The sequence below is a fragment of the Nicotiana tomentosiformis genome, chromosome 1, assembly GCF_000390325.3.
Source record: "Nicotiana tomentosiformis chromosome 1, ASM39032v3, whole genome shotgun sequence".
Lineage (NCBI taxonomy): Eukaryota > Viridiplantae > Streptophyta > Magnoliopsida > Solanales > Solanaceae > Nicotiana > Nicotiana tomentosiformis.
Genome location: NC_090812.1, coordinates 16,646,513 through 16,661,641, shown reverse-complemented (window position 1 = coordinate 16,661,641; position 15,129 = coordinate 16,646,513). Strand labels below are relative to the sequence as shown.

The 15,129-nt window shown below is 34.9% G+C and overlaps 1 protein-coding gene across 1 annotated transcript; it reads right to left on the bottom strand.

Annotated features, from left to right (window-relative positions):
* Window positions 1-8,141: 8,141 nt before the first annotated feature.
* On the bottom strand, window positions 8,142-9,026 carry LOC104110978 (large ribosomal subunit protein P1-like). Its single transcript, XM_009620557.4, has 4 exons — window positions 8,894-9,026; window positions 8,716-8,804; window positions 8,409-8,627; window positions 8,142-8,326 (listed from the first exon to the last, which is right to left on the bottom strand). The coding sequence occupies exons 2-4, from the start codon at window positions 8,782-8,784 to the stop codon at window positions 8,273-8,275; spliced, it is 342 nt and encodes a 113-aa protein (XP_009618852.1). The 5' UTR covers window positions 8,785-8,804; window positions 8,894-9,026; the 3' UTR covers window positions 8,142-8,272.
* Window positions 9,027-15,129: the final 6,103 nt, after the last annotated feature.

Here is a 15,129-nt window from a genome sequence, read left to right as displayed (position 1 = left end):
AAGGGCTGGGAGCGTTATGTATAACGGTAAATCTCGTCATATACGACGAAGACATAAAACCGTTAGGCAATTACTCTCTAGAGGAATTATCACGATTGACTATGTAAAGTCAAGTGATAATGTGTCAGATCCACTTACAAAAGGCCTAACTAGAGAGGTAGTTGAGAAATCATCAAGGGGAATGGGGCTATGGCCGAGAACAAGTCATTGTGGCGGTAACTCTACCTAGAAGACTGGAGATCCAAAGTTCTAGGTTCAAGGAGATCAAACAAAGTCATTAATGACGGTTCAACATTGTCAAATAAAATTTTAGTCCATTCTCGTGATGAGACAATGTTCAGTACCAAGGATAAAGCATTAAGGCTTTTTAATGATTTCTAAATTTGATACGGGGTATATCAAATAGTGTATCTACAGGATGACACGTTTAGGAATCACCTATGTAAGTGTGAAGTGTTAGCCGCTTCAAGGAGAACTTTGTAAGGCCAGTTCTCTACGCACTTATGAAACCAGGCGGTGTTCATGGCTGAAACGAACACAACAATGAGAACCAAAGACGGTTAAGGGTTGATTGTGTGACTTATGGTTGTCTAGGTATACACCAAAGATCGACGGTTCAAAGATATCAAATCTACCGATTGACCGAGTATATCCGACATAAGTTTACTACGGAAAGTTCAAAGGGAAACCTACTTATCCAGATGCAATTAATCCTTGCTTGTAAATCACACAGTTTTTTCATGCATACTTCCGTGATATAGCCATTCCCCATTCATGTGGGGGATTGTTGAGGTTTTATTTTTTAAGATGTAATATTCTTAAAATGAGGGTGAATGGGAAATGGAGGGAAAATGAAATTTTGAGTAAAATTTTAAGTTTCCCCCTCTTAACAATGAGACATTGTCCCATATTGGAAGTGGAAGACATTTTTGGTGGGTATATATATAATTGCTCTTCTTGTAGCTCTTAAAGAGTTAAGAAGAAAGCAAGCCTCGCGCTGTCGTCGTCGTCGCTCGCTCGGCTCGGCTTCGGCTATGGCTACGGCTTCGGATTCGGATTCGGATTCGGATTCGGATTCAGATTTGGTCAAATGATCGATTGATTGATTAATTTTTTGGACCAAATTTATTTGTTAATAGTAAATATTAACGTAAGATTATCCGCATTTATAACGGATATTTTCCAATCCGTGTATTGACCATTTGGCAGCCGCCTAATGTTCTTCCCACCATGAATGTGCTTGCTCCACAAACATGAATGTGCTTGCTCCACAAATAAGCTAATACTTGCTCCACCATAGAGGGTGGACGTTTGGTCTTCTTCAACACTGGCTGCTATATATATGTGCAGCAGATGTTGAAGAAAGACACTCAACACTCAACACACAATTCGCTCAACAGATTTGGCTATACATTGCACTCCTTCCTCTCAGCATTTCCATACGATTTTCTGAGTATCTACTCATTCGTTCTGCATTGTTTTAACTTCAAACAAAGCAATTGTAAGTGTGATTTGCTACCGAACTTTGTGTTCGCTGAAACACTGGGGTTTGAAGTACCGCTACACCAGTGTGTGATTCGTTCTATCCTGGGAGGAAATAATCCATTATCTTGGGTACTAGGAGGGGATTAAATTCCTTAAGGAAACACTGTGAATTCAGTGGGCTCGAATTAATTACTGTTTCATTACGCTAACTTATATTTTGCAGAATTATTATTTACAAATATTGGCGGGACTAACAAAAACCACCTGAATTCCTGTTCGAGTGTAACAGCGTCTGCTTTAAGTAAGTCGATCGATGCTTTGTTTAAGCCTTTGCGCGTAATGCCACCACGAAACAAACGTGTCTTTAGGTTCCCTACATATGTAGATGATCTTACAATCTGGTACAAATGGTGGCAAGCAAGTATACGGAACATGTGTGGCCAACAATGGCAACTCTATGTGTAGAAAAGTAGGATTGGTGAGAATGAGATAGTCAACTTCCAAGCAGAGTTTGCATTCTTGTCTTCTTGGTATACCTTGGTATGTAATTGGTCCTAAGAAGACAAAAGGGAACCAGAAGCCTTGGTATTGATAATGATCTAGATCAGAGGGATAGGGAGTTTCTCGTCTGGGAAGGGTTGATATTATATCTCTGTATTTCATGCTCAGTTCCTTGGAATGTATTTGAGAATGAAACTCCTTCGAATGTACTGGTTCATATAAGCGACTAACTTTGGGAGGGGGAGATAGATTTTTTTACTACTGCCATAATTTTGTTAGGGTTGCCTGATTTTCTTATCATGTTTGGTTTTCCTATTTCATAAAGGAAAGGACAATATATTTATTATAATTGAGTTTTTTTTTATTGAAGGAAATTATAATTCTTCCATGTTTGACTAGTCTTTTTTCTTGTAGAAAAAAGTTTGGACTTTTATAAATTGAGGATCCTTACTTTTCATTCATTAGCATCCACAATGTAGCCATATGGGGTTTGAGAGTCGTGTTTAGGGTGAGAATTTTACGGGATAAGTGTTAGTTTGCCACTTGTGTTTGCCTCTTCGTGAGGTTATTCTCTCGATATTTTGTACTATCTTTAATATAGTGGATTGCTCATCTCCGCCGTGGACGTAGGCCAATTGACCGAATCACGTTAAATGTTTGTGTCTCTTTTGGTATATTTCTTGTTTGCCGTCTGATTTATCGTCGTTCAAGTTTTGCATTAGTAGCTTCCGCATGACACCTGATTTTTTCGGTCCTAACAAATTTTGCTTTCCTTAAGTCGAGGGTCTATCGAAAACAGTCTTTCTATCTTCACAATATTCGCATATACATTACCATTCTCAAATCCTACTTGTGAGATTACATTGGGATTGTTGTGAATGTTAGTTGTTGAAAGAAGTGAAGGGGATGAATTCAAGAATTTGAAGCTTGATCGAAGAGAGAACTTCTCCATTGATATATATATAGGAGAGAATTTCCTAAAATTACAAACTAGTCCGGTTTTCATTATTGGTGGGACTTTATCAAGATCTGTAAGAACCAATCAATTTTACACTTCTGTCAATTTTATTAGGAAATCAAATATTATAATTAGGAGTATATTTTATCCCACCAGTATTTGACTTGGGGATTCGCGGGAAGATGGGTTTAAAGTACAGAAGTTTTCGGAAATTATTGTTGTTTAGTGGCTATTAACTTTCTATAATTATCATATACAGTTACTTCCTATAGTTACTATTTTGTTGTTACGCGATTATATTCGCTGTATTCGCGCTATTGTATTCATGAATACAATAGCGGAATTCGCCTAAGAAATAGGGAGTCCAGCTGTACGACTGTATTTGCTGTATTTGCGTTATTGTATTCATGAATAAAGTAGCGGAATTCGCCTAAAAATATGGGAGTCCAATTGTTTAATAACGGAAAGAAGATCAATTAGCATGTATCACTCCTAATTTAACTCAACAAAATCAATTCTACATAAATTTTGTTGCTACTGTGTTGTATTCCATGTATTTACGCAACTGTATTTATAAATACAGTGATTCTATTCAATTCGACTGTATACATTGTATTCAATTCACATATATTCATTATTCACTATTATACATTGTATTCAATTCACCGTATTCAATTTGACTGTATTCAAACAACAAAAAATCGCAAAACAAAATGATATTCGGCTGTATTACAAAAATACAGACCTTCGGAATACATAAATACATGGGAAAAATATATATTTATACAAAAGTACAATGTATTTGAGTGTATTTGTATAGAATATAATGTATTTATATCATTATATGTGACTAAATAGCAAAAAAAAGAAGAAAGTTCGTCGGAGATAGCATTTTCCGGCCAAGCAAAATACTGTATACATTGCATTAAAACTTAAAATGGAGACTAAAAACTCGGCCCTCAAATCTTCTCCGGCATAGTCATGGCCAAATATGTTCTCCTAAGAGAATGAGCCAATAGTGGATGATGGCGCCGACGACGATTAGAAGCACCATTGAGCGGCGGCATTGAAGAAATAGAACTAGGATCCAGGGAGTAGAAACTTGATAATAGATCTCTTAGGAACTTGATAATAGATCTCTCATTCTCTTTGCTTTATCGTCCATTGCTACATCTACTTCTGCCCCATTTTTGTTTTTATTGGTCTTCGCGAATTCACGATTTGTTTCTTTTTGCTCAAAGAAAGAGAAGGAAGACATAAAGAACATAATTGACGTATTTCATATATCAATGGTAAGTATAAATAAAACACATATTTTGTTATAAAATAGAAAAAGTAGCTATAAGTAATAATATTTTAAAACTGTTTTAGTTTATAATAAATAGGGTGTAATAATTTGATACCGGAGGTAAAATTTAGAGTAAGCATTACTGAATACTTATCACTCAATTTGAGGTGAGTGGGATAAATTGATTAAATTATTTTTGACTGTATATAATATGACAAAAACAGAATATAAGAAAAAGCAAAAAAAAAAAAAAAGAAGGTCGTTTCCTTTGCCTCGTATACTCTTTTTTATCCTGCTCAACCCAATCAGGGATTTAACTTTCCAACTAAAAAGTAAACAAAGCTCCAAGTGAACTCGATCCATTACCAAGGACGTCGGTACATAAAAATTGGATAAATGGATTCAATTCGCATATCGGTAAAAAGGAAACTGAACGGATTCAAGTGGGGCGGATTTGCAGGGAGGGGTATACTGGATATAGCACTCTAATTTTTCTGGTATTATATTTAATTAGAGGGGAATTTGTAGTTGTACCCTATATTTGTGTCACCTTTTAACTTGTATTCTATTTTTAAAAATTATTGATTTGTTAGCCATCTCACAAAAAATCCGTAATAATATGACAATTACATCCTTGATAAAAGATATAAAACTATCCCCTCCTCTTCTCTCAGCAACTTTATAAAAAAATCCGAAACTTGTCCAGATTCATCTTAAGAATCACACTTGCATAAAGTTGTTTCACCTTGAAGCTAAAACTTCATGCTAATGTAGCATGAAGTTGTTTCATGTTGAAGCTAAAACTTCATGCTAATATAGCATGAAGTTGTTTCACATTGAAGCCAAAACTTAATGCCAATGCATGCATGCTGAAGTTATTTATCCTGCAGTCCACAGTTTTTTCATGAATTTTATCCGAAACTTCAGTCTAAACATGTTAGAAGTTATTTAGTTCATTTGCTAAAACTTCAGACTAAATATGCTTAAGTTATTTAGTTCATTTGCTAAAATTTCAAACTAAACATGATTAAGTTATTTAGTTCATTTGCTAAAATTTCAGACTAAACATGCTAAGTTATTTAGTTCATTTGCTAAAATTCACACTAAACATGCTTAAGTTTTTTAGTTCATTTGCTAAAACTCCAGACCAAACACGAGTTTTGTCTTGTAGTATGTAATTTTCTAATGAGATTTTGCTAATGCATGTTAAAATTATTTAGTTCATTTGCTAACTTCAGACAAAACATGCTGAAATTATTTAGTTCATTTGCTAAAACTTCAGAGTAAACATGCTTAAGTTTTTGTCTTGCAGTATGTAATTTTCTAAAGAGTTTTTGTTAATGCATGCTGAAGTTATTTAGTTCATTTGCTAAAATTTCATACCAAAACATGCTGAAATTTTGTAACGCAGTCTACAGTTTTGTCCTGAGTTTTATCCAAAATTTCAGTCTAAACAAGCTGAAGTTTTTTAGTTTATTTGCTAAAACTTTAGGCTAAACATGCATAAGTTTTTGTCCTGCAGTTTGTCAATAGTCTTTTATTAAAGAAGGCAAAATCGTGTTTTTAAAACACTTTTAACAAAAAAAATGTGTACGGATACAAACAAAAAAAATAAAATGGGTACAAGTTAAAGAGGGGCGACCAAATAGGACGCCCATACAATTTTTACTTAATTAGATCCGGGGAACCCATGCACAAGATGCCACTTTTGTCCATTGGTAGCTCTGTGCCCCTTTGATAGTCCATGTTAGTGGTTCCCATCCCCTCTCCCCCCTATTTTCCTTTATACTTTTTGTCTTGTTTTTTTCTTTTTTCTGTTTTTTGTCTTCCTTTTCCTCCTCTTCTTTTTTGGTTTCATTTTGTTGTTCTTCTTTTATTGTTTTATCTTTTCTTTATTTTATGTTTATTCTTTTCTCCCTTTTTCTTTTCTTTTTTGGTTCACTCTTGAGTTTTAAAATTCCTAAAAAATTAAAATTCACATCTCCTCCTTACCTCTCTTTCTATCTCAATTTTTGTAGGAACAACAATCATCCTCTAACTAATTTTTTTATCATTTCTCTCATTTATATTTTCCTTCAAATTTTTCTATGATTTGTTAAGTGAGTTTTCTTCAAATAACTATGCTAGTATTAATCATTTTTAAGGCATAGACTAATTTCTTTATCATTTCTCTCATTTATATTTTCCTTCAAATTTTTCTATGATTTGTGAAGTGAGTTTTCTTCAAATAACTATGCTAGTATTAATCATTTTTAAGGCATAGAATTTGTTAAGAACAATTGTAAACGGAATAATATTTCCTTGTGATAATATTAACCATGGTTTGTTCAATAAGTTATTGTCATAGCAAAATTTTGATGGAGTCAAGTTAGACGGTAATATAGTGCACCATACTCTAAAATCCTAGATACGTCTCAAGATTTAAGTGTCACTGAAATTAGACAAAGGTCGTGACATTCAAGACATCAGTTGGAAAAAGCCGTTACCAGCTCAGACTATCCAACAGTTTAACTTCCATGTTAAAAGCACACAAATTTTTTACTCAGCGAAATTCTTGAATGCCCATTGCCAAGGGTCGAGTATTGCTCTGGCATCCCTCACCACTTGCTAGGCACTCAAGCAGTGATCTCCATGAGGTAAAATGATAAACGACTGCGGTGATGATTGGCAATATTAAATTTTCTCGCATATAATTAAGTTTTGGTAGTTCAACAGGAAGAGATGGAAGCAGGACTGTTACGTGCTCACCTAATCCCATATGTACAACTTAAATCACATGCACTGAGCAGTCAACTGCAAAATTGCAACTAAGAGATGTACTTCACCTCACAGTAACTCCACAAACTCAATTTCGCAGTTTGTGGTTTTTCAATTATACAATTTCCAATACACCTTTGGATCTGTCTGTAAAATATGACTAATCTTTACTCTAAATATATAGCATTACACATTACATAAATAGATCTCTATAGGACAAATTACAACAAAAACTAGACATTCAGCCAAACACTGAAACGCAGAACAAGGGACTACGGGTTCTTCAACAAAAGTACAAAATTATATGCTCTTTCATACGAAAATACATGATTATTACAGCAGATGTCATCAAGACCAGTCGCACATGACTGCTCCCTAGGAACAACTTATCATATGTAAACACATGATCCAGATAGCCACTAGTCCACAAGTTGTCATAGTGCAACTTAGACCCAAACAAAAAGAAAACTCAGCTTATACGCATATCATGGAAAAATGGAGGACATTCCACCTCTACCAACCCTTCAACCAGAAGATTAAGAATATTAAGCTGCTTCACCAACTATCTTAAAATTGACAGTGTTACATCCCAAAATATATCTCTATTAGCAACAAAGTTAGAATATAACAGGTTTGAAGCAGAGGATGAATGTTTCACGAATAACATAAAGGGCACCAACTACCTTGTAATTCAAATGTGTCACTCTTACATGCCAAAATCTATCAGTCAAATGCCCCAACTATCTTGAAACTAAACTGTGTCAGTCTTGGCAAAGCATATGATGTATCGGTTTACACGCAACAGAGTTAGAATCTAAAACGTCTAGAGCTAGTTGAGAAAGTATAATGGAGACAATTATTTCCTTAAAAACCACGAAGAGCGCCAACTATTTTGATATTAAACCATGCCAGTCTTACATCCAAAGACTACCAATTTATAAGCAACAGAGATACAATTTGAAGGGTTTTGAGCTAGCTGAGGGGGTGTCTCACTGTACCTCATTTCATTTGTATAAAGAACCTCAAAATCTTTTCAAGTTTTTATTATTTAAATGTACTAACAATTAAAAGAAACAGAGAATAAAAACTAGCAAAAGAAGAACAAACATTTGATTTCAAAACGACAAAAAGGGTTCAAAATAAGGCACAAACTAGCAAAACAGGAGTCATTAACCTCAAAATTACATGTACCCTTACACTTCTCTGAATATCTCAAACATCAAATACTAAAACTTAGCCAACTATTTTTTTGGAAACAGACAAGATCATACTGAAAACAGCTTCTAATCGAACAAACTGAATCCCATATCATCATCACTTTCTTCCTTTGGCTCCTCCTGCACACATTCAACAAACAATAATAAGTATGCAACTCCGAGTTAAACAAATTTCAAAAAGGAAAACACTTATTTCGTGTACCTTCTTTTCCTCAGCGGCAGGAGCAGCTGCAGCACCACCACCAGCGGCGGCACCACCAGTGGGGGCAGCTACGGCTACGGCAGCACCACCGCCGCCGGCACCAACATTCATGATGAGATCTGAGAGATTTCTCTTCTCAGAAAGCTTGGCGAACAAGAGCGGCCAGTAAGGCTCCACGGTGACATTTGCTGCTTTTACAATACTAGAAATCTTCTCTGCCTATTAATAATCAAAACAAACCAAAATCAATACATCACAAAATAATAAAACAAATCCGGAAAACAATCGTAAGGGCAAAGAAATATACAGTGATAGGAATGTCCTCATCGTTGAGGATCAAACATGCGTAGGTACAAGCGATTTCTCCGATCGACATTTTCTACTCAATCGATTTACCTGCAATATTGTAACTGTGGGTGAGCAAACGCGCAATAAACATATAGATGACATTGTTAAGCGGCAGTGGAATTGGTTAGGGTTTATACCTTGAGGCAAGAAAATGTTGTTCTGCTCTTTCCGCTGCTGCAACTGATTGCTAGGGTTTTGAGATTTGAGATGGTGAGAGGCATATAAAGTGTAGAAACACTGGGTTAGTAGGGCTTTGGGGGCCCAATTATGTAAAATGAAGCCCAACAAACATCAGGCCTATTCGTCTTGTCCTCTTACTTTATATTTTCTAAAAAGGTTTATTGAAATAAAGTTTTTGAATAGAAAAGAAAATGTTGTAACATTCAAAGGTGTGCCCTATTGTTAAATGAAGTTAGAATGAATCATGTAATATCAGGATTTAAATTTCAGTAAAGAAAGAAAATATTTACTGATTTTACACATCTGTTGATGTTTTTATGGGACATAATTTTCTTTTCATTATGTTCTGAAGGACAGATTACACGACACATTATTTGTGAGAGATAGGGGTGTTAGTCGGTCGGTATATGATACGGTATTTAGACATTTTGGTTCGGTATTTTCAGTATTCGATTTCTTAAAATGTAATACCAATACCGTACCTAATTAAATTCGGTATGGTTTGATTTTTCTCCTTTCAGTTTCGGTTTAGTCGGTTTGGTAACTTCGATTTATTCGGTTTGAATACTAACTAGTGCATAGAGTCATAGGCGGTAATATTCTAAATTAAAGTACTCGAAAGTACAAAACTAAAAATATTTGTTGATAAAAGTTTTGTCCAAAACTAACAAATATCAACCCAGAGAGAGAAAACTATACATAAAAGAATAAATTTGATCAGTAGAACTGTCTTTTTACTTGCTTAGAGTTAATTAATGAACTTAGAGAATAAAGAAAAGTAAAATTTTAGATTTTTATATTTATGTTATAATTAATAATATGTGTATTATGTAATATAATATATATTTCGGTACGGTGTCGGTATTTTGGTATTTCATTTTAAAATACCAGATACCATACCTAATACCAATATTTTTTAAAACTTAAACTAAATATCATAGCGAATATCAAAATATCGAATACCAAAATTTTTAGTTTCAGTACGGTAATTCGGTATTTACTAAATTATGCACAGCCCTAGTGAGATATAACAAATAGCCGATGAATTAGGTCAAATGTGCACTATCGTAAAAAGATATATTTGTATTTTTTTTTATTTTTTTTTAGAATTTTTGTGAGTGGAAGGAAATGCTTTTATATAGTCGTAGACAATAAATTTTGGGTCAAGAAAATATTCGAGATCGAAATTTTTTGTAACAATCGTAGTATTTGATTTCAAATAATATGAATGTATAATCTCTATGAATCCTCTAATTCTTCTTTCTAATAGTAAATAAATCCAAGGGCCTTTGAGCTTGATCTTGAATATGTAGTTGTTGCCACGAACGATGATCTTGAATTCAACTAGCACGAACTTTGATTTGAACTCGTACTCCTTGAACTTGATTTGTTCTTCGTTCTTGAGCTTGAACTTGTGGAGGAATTTGAAGTGTTTGATCCATGAGCTCTTTCTTGCTTATTGTTATAACTTCTTGTCCTCTTTCTGAATTACAAAGACCCTTATTTATAGTTGTGGAAGGGAAGAGTTTTGATGAGAACAAACTCTTTCCGACCAATAGGATTGGAGAGTGACAAGACCACATTTGATTGGCCAGAACACGTCACTTGCACACATGACATAGTTTCATTGGCCTTTTAATTTGACTTGGCCTTGTCATTTTGATACGTGGTACGGTCTTATTGGCTCTTCCGTTTGACTTGGCGTGCCACGTTATTTGACACGTGGCACCAAACTGGGCCTCTAGGAAGATGACCTCTTGAGTTTAATGAAGCGGACTCATCACTTTAGCCCAATGGATTAAGACTTATTTATTTAATCCATATATATTGAACTTATATAATTAATTCAATTATATTAGCTCACAATATTTATTTGGACCAATATATCTTGAATTTAAACTATAATTCAAATTATTTTATGAATTTAATTTTAATAAAATTTATATGCCTACCATATCCATGAGACCTTACTACGCTTTGTTCGTAAACTAAGTAAGATAGTCAGTGAGCAACATAATTTGTGTCTCAATCTTAATTAATTATCTCCAAGAAACATCTGCAGTATGCTTAGGGTAATTTGTTATCCCATTTAATTATTTTTATTCTCCCATTTCTCTTTGGCATGTGTCTCAAGTATTTACCGTGAAAAAGAATACTTGTTGGGGTGAACTTTGCTTCACAAAAACAGGTGAAAAAGGTTTTCAGATTTCCTTTTAATTTTTGTATTAAAAAGAAAACATTAAACCAAAAAGTTTTTCAATATCTACAAAACTGAAAAATTCCTCTAGATTATTCACGTTCAGCTTTGAAAACAAACATCACCTTAAATATTTAGCTCAGTTTTTGAGACTTCAGGTTCAAGGTTGTAGAAAGATTAATCGAAGGTTGAATTTTTTTAAATAAAAAAATAGTCTAGGTGATGGAAATATTTTGGATAGTGGCGAAGAAAAAATTTATTCTGCTGCTAGAGACGTCTTGAGAGACTTCAAAATGACTTAGGATTAAACCGAAGCTTATATAACTACTCCTATAAGATAAAAGGATAAAATCCTTTAAGTAGCCTTGCTGCCACACAGTGTCGCGGTACTTTTAATTTTTGCGGTATACAAAGGCTTTTTCTCAGCTTTAAGCACTTCAGTAAAATAACTATAACTTTGTATAGACAAGTTTAAATAATAAATCATTTGAATCGTCGGAAACTAGACTTAAAAATTTTCAATTTTGTTTGAAAAACATGACCATATTCCTTGTACAATTTATTAGAAACCCGTCATGTTTCATTGGTGAGAATCTTTTAAATCACTTTGAATTTTTAACTATTCTTGTTCACGGAGGACTCCTTGAAACTTTTTTTTGTTTAAAATTAAAAGCATTATTTCAACTAAGTATAATTATATACATCTACTAGTTACATTTGACTCTATAAGTAGTCCTCCATATTCTCACTACCTATTTGTGAAGGTATAAGTTTCTCTTTCTGGTATATCAACTACCTCTATAACTACCTCTATACATGGTAACTATTCGACGACTCTAAGGATCTCTTCCATTTGTTGAAGTGTTACCCTCTTGTATGCAACTGTATGGCTATCTCTTTTAGTCTCTGTTGACTTTCTTTCTTTTCATCTTGAAATCTCCTTGCGTTTCTTTCATTCCATATATGGTAGACAGTAGCAACACATAGGAACTTCATGATCTCTACTCGTGGCATGTTGTTCCTCATCTTTTTGCTTATCCAATCAATCTCCTCCTCCCAGTTGCTAATTCTCTTATTTTTTCCCAGCCACCTGAGTAATGCACTCTTAATTTGGGATGAGTAGGGGCACCGGAAGAACAGGTGTTGCAGGTTTCCTCAGCTCCAGTGGTACATAAGACACAGTCAGTTTGGATATGTATGCCTCATTTCTGCAATCGATCAACAGTAGCCAATCGACCCAATAATGCCAGCCAAAAGATGAACTTATGTTTTGGTATAGTAGTTGGTCCCAACACTAGTCATTTCCATTGAACTTTCTTAAACTATGGAAGAAAGAGTGAGTAAGCTTTTTTAATGCTAAACTTATCTTTATCACAACATCTATGTAATGTCACATTGTAGTCCCTGTTCAAGAACCATTTCTTTGCATCCAATATTTTCCTTACCAGACAGCAGACATGTGTAGGTATATTTAGTTGCTGAAGTTATTTCCCTTTGATATAGAAGGTACGGATCCTTTTTATCCAGAGTGCATATTTCTTGGTTGTTACAACCCATAGTAGTTTAATGATAGCTGCTCTATTCCATATATGAAAATCTATGAAGTTCAGACTACCTGCTGAATGTGGTTTACATAATGTCTCTCATGCAACCAAGGCTTTCCTTGAGCTCTCATGACTGTCTGTCCATAGGAAGATTCTGCAAACTCTTATTATGAGTTGAATAACCTTTTTAGGAATTAGAAACCCCTGGACCCAATATGTTTGCATCTCAAATAATACACTTTTAATAAGTTGCACCCTTCCACTATATGATATGAATTTAGTGGACCAACATCTTATTCTTGCAATCATTTTCTCAACCAGTGGTAGGCATTGTTAAACTGTGATCTTCTTTGAGGATAGAGGAACTCCCAAGTACTTGAATGGGATTTCTCCCTCTGAGAATTGCATTTCATTCAATAGTTGTTCCTTAAGTTGTTGACTGATCCGTGCCACATACAATGAACTCTTTTCCAAGTTTTCCTTGAGACCAGATACTGCAGAGAAGTGGTGGAACTGCTGAAGCATCAATCTTACAGATATTGGATCAGCTCTGCAACACATAATTAAATCATCAATAAAGCATATATGGACTATCTCCAACTTGCTGCATCTTGGGTGATAGTTAAAGTTTGGATTGTGTCTCATCTGCTTGAGGGATCTATTCAAATACTAAATCAAAAGAATAAATATGTATGGAGACATTGGGTCTCCCTGCCTTGCCTTAGACCTCTTTTAGCTTGAAATCTGGGTGTAAGACCACCGTTGAATAATAAAGAATAGCTCACTGTGCTGACACACTCCATAATTAAGTTCACAAACTTCCCAGGCATCCCATATTATAGTAGGACCATTCTGAGGAAGCCCTACTCAACTGAATCATAGGCTTTCCTAATGTCTACCCTTAGTAGGCATCTAGGGGACACTCCTTTTTGTGTGTAACTCTTAACCATTTCATGTGCCACAATCACATTATCTAAAATGTTTCTCCCCCCCAATGAATGCTGATTGTGAAGGCCCTACCAAGTAGTCAACTACTAATTTCAACCTAGCAGTAATGATGTCACGACCCAAAATCTCATCCATCGTGATGACGTCTATCTCAATAATAGGCAAGCCGACAATCTCAATAAACTACATATCTTTTAAATTTGAAAACACAATAATTAAATTCAGCGGAAGAAATCTCACAAATCACTGACATAAAATACATTTCCAAAACCCGATGTCACTGAGTACATGAGCATCTAAATAATAACAAAGTCTGACTGATAAATTATAAAAATATTGTCTGAAAAATATAGAACAGTACAACAACTGAAAAGAAGAGAGTCAAGGTTTGCGGACGCTAAGCGGCTACCTCGATAAACTCCAACAAATAAAACTCCGAAAACTAACACCCGCCGTGTCCAGAAGTACCTGGATCTGCACACAAGGTGCAGGGTGTAGTATGAGTACAACCAACTCAGCAAGTAACAATACTAAATAAAAAACTGAAAGTAGTGACGAACTTCACAGCTGAGTCCAATTACAGTAATTTCCAACATAATAAGGTAGGCATGCTTTCAAGTTCAACATTTAAGATCGAAACAGTAATTTATTGTCTTGTTCAATTGAAACATAAGATAATATCTCTCAGAAATTTCTAAAACAATGATATATGACAACTGAAGTGCAATAGTAATGAAATCAAATACATCATCTCACGACCACAGTCACTTAGCCATTCCATTCACTCAGCACTCAGCACTCGCACTCAGTAGGTACCTGCGCTCACTGGGGGTATGTACAGACTCCGGAGAGGCTCCTACAGTCCAAGCGCTATAATCTGCACGGATAACTCATGTGCTGCACGGATAACTCATATGCTATAATATAATATCTGAATCCGCACAGACAACTCACGTGCTGCACGGACAACTCACGTGCTATAGTATAATATATGGATCCGTACGGACAAGTCATGTATTGCACAGACAACTCACATGCTATAGTATCAATATCTAGATCCCCACGGACAACTCACGTGCTGCATGGACAACTAACGTGCTATAATATAATATCTCACAATCAGGCCCTCGGCCTTACTCAGTCATAAATCTCTCTAGTCTCTCGAGCTCTCAATGATCATGTAAATTAGCCCAAACAATAATAATATGATGCATCAATAATAAACAATAGAGACTGAGATAAAATAAATAAGTAAACTATGACTGAGTACGAAATAACAATTTAGTAGATAATTCAACATGTGCACGACCTCTGTGGGTCCCTACAGTGCCAACACATAATATTAACATGTTTTGTGTTTTAATTTCTCTACTACATGGAGAATGTATACATAACCATAGATTATTCAACTACACAGTTCCATGAAATTTGACTAAGTCACAATTTCTACGGTGCACGCCCGCACGCCTGTCACCTAGCATATGCGTCACCTCCAAAACCAATC

Bases quoted from the DNA above. Each gene is read 5' to 3' on its own strand.
- LOC104110978 (XM_009620557.4), bottom strand. From the start codon at position 8,784: ATGTCGATCGGAGAAATCGCTTGTACCTACGCATGTTTGATCCTCAAC. The intron at 8,628-8,715 runs GTATATTTCTTT...GATTATTAATAG, and splicing joins ATGAGGACATTCCTATCACT to GCAGAGAAGATTTCTAGTAT. The intron at 8,327-8,408 runs GTACACGAAATA...GAATGTGTGCAG, and splicing joins CTGCCGCTGAGGAAAAGAAG to GAGGAGCCAAAGGAAGAAAG.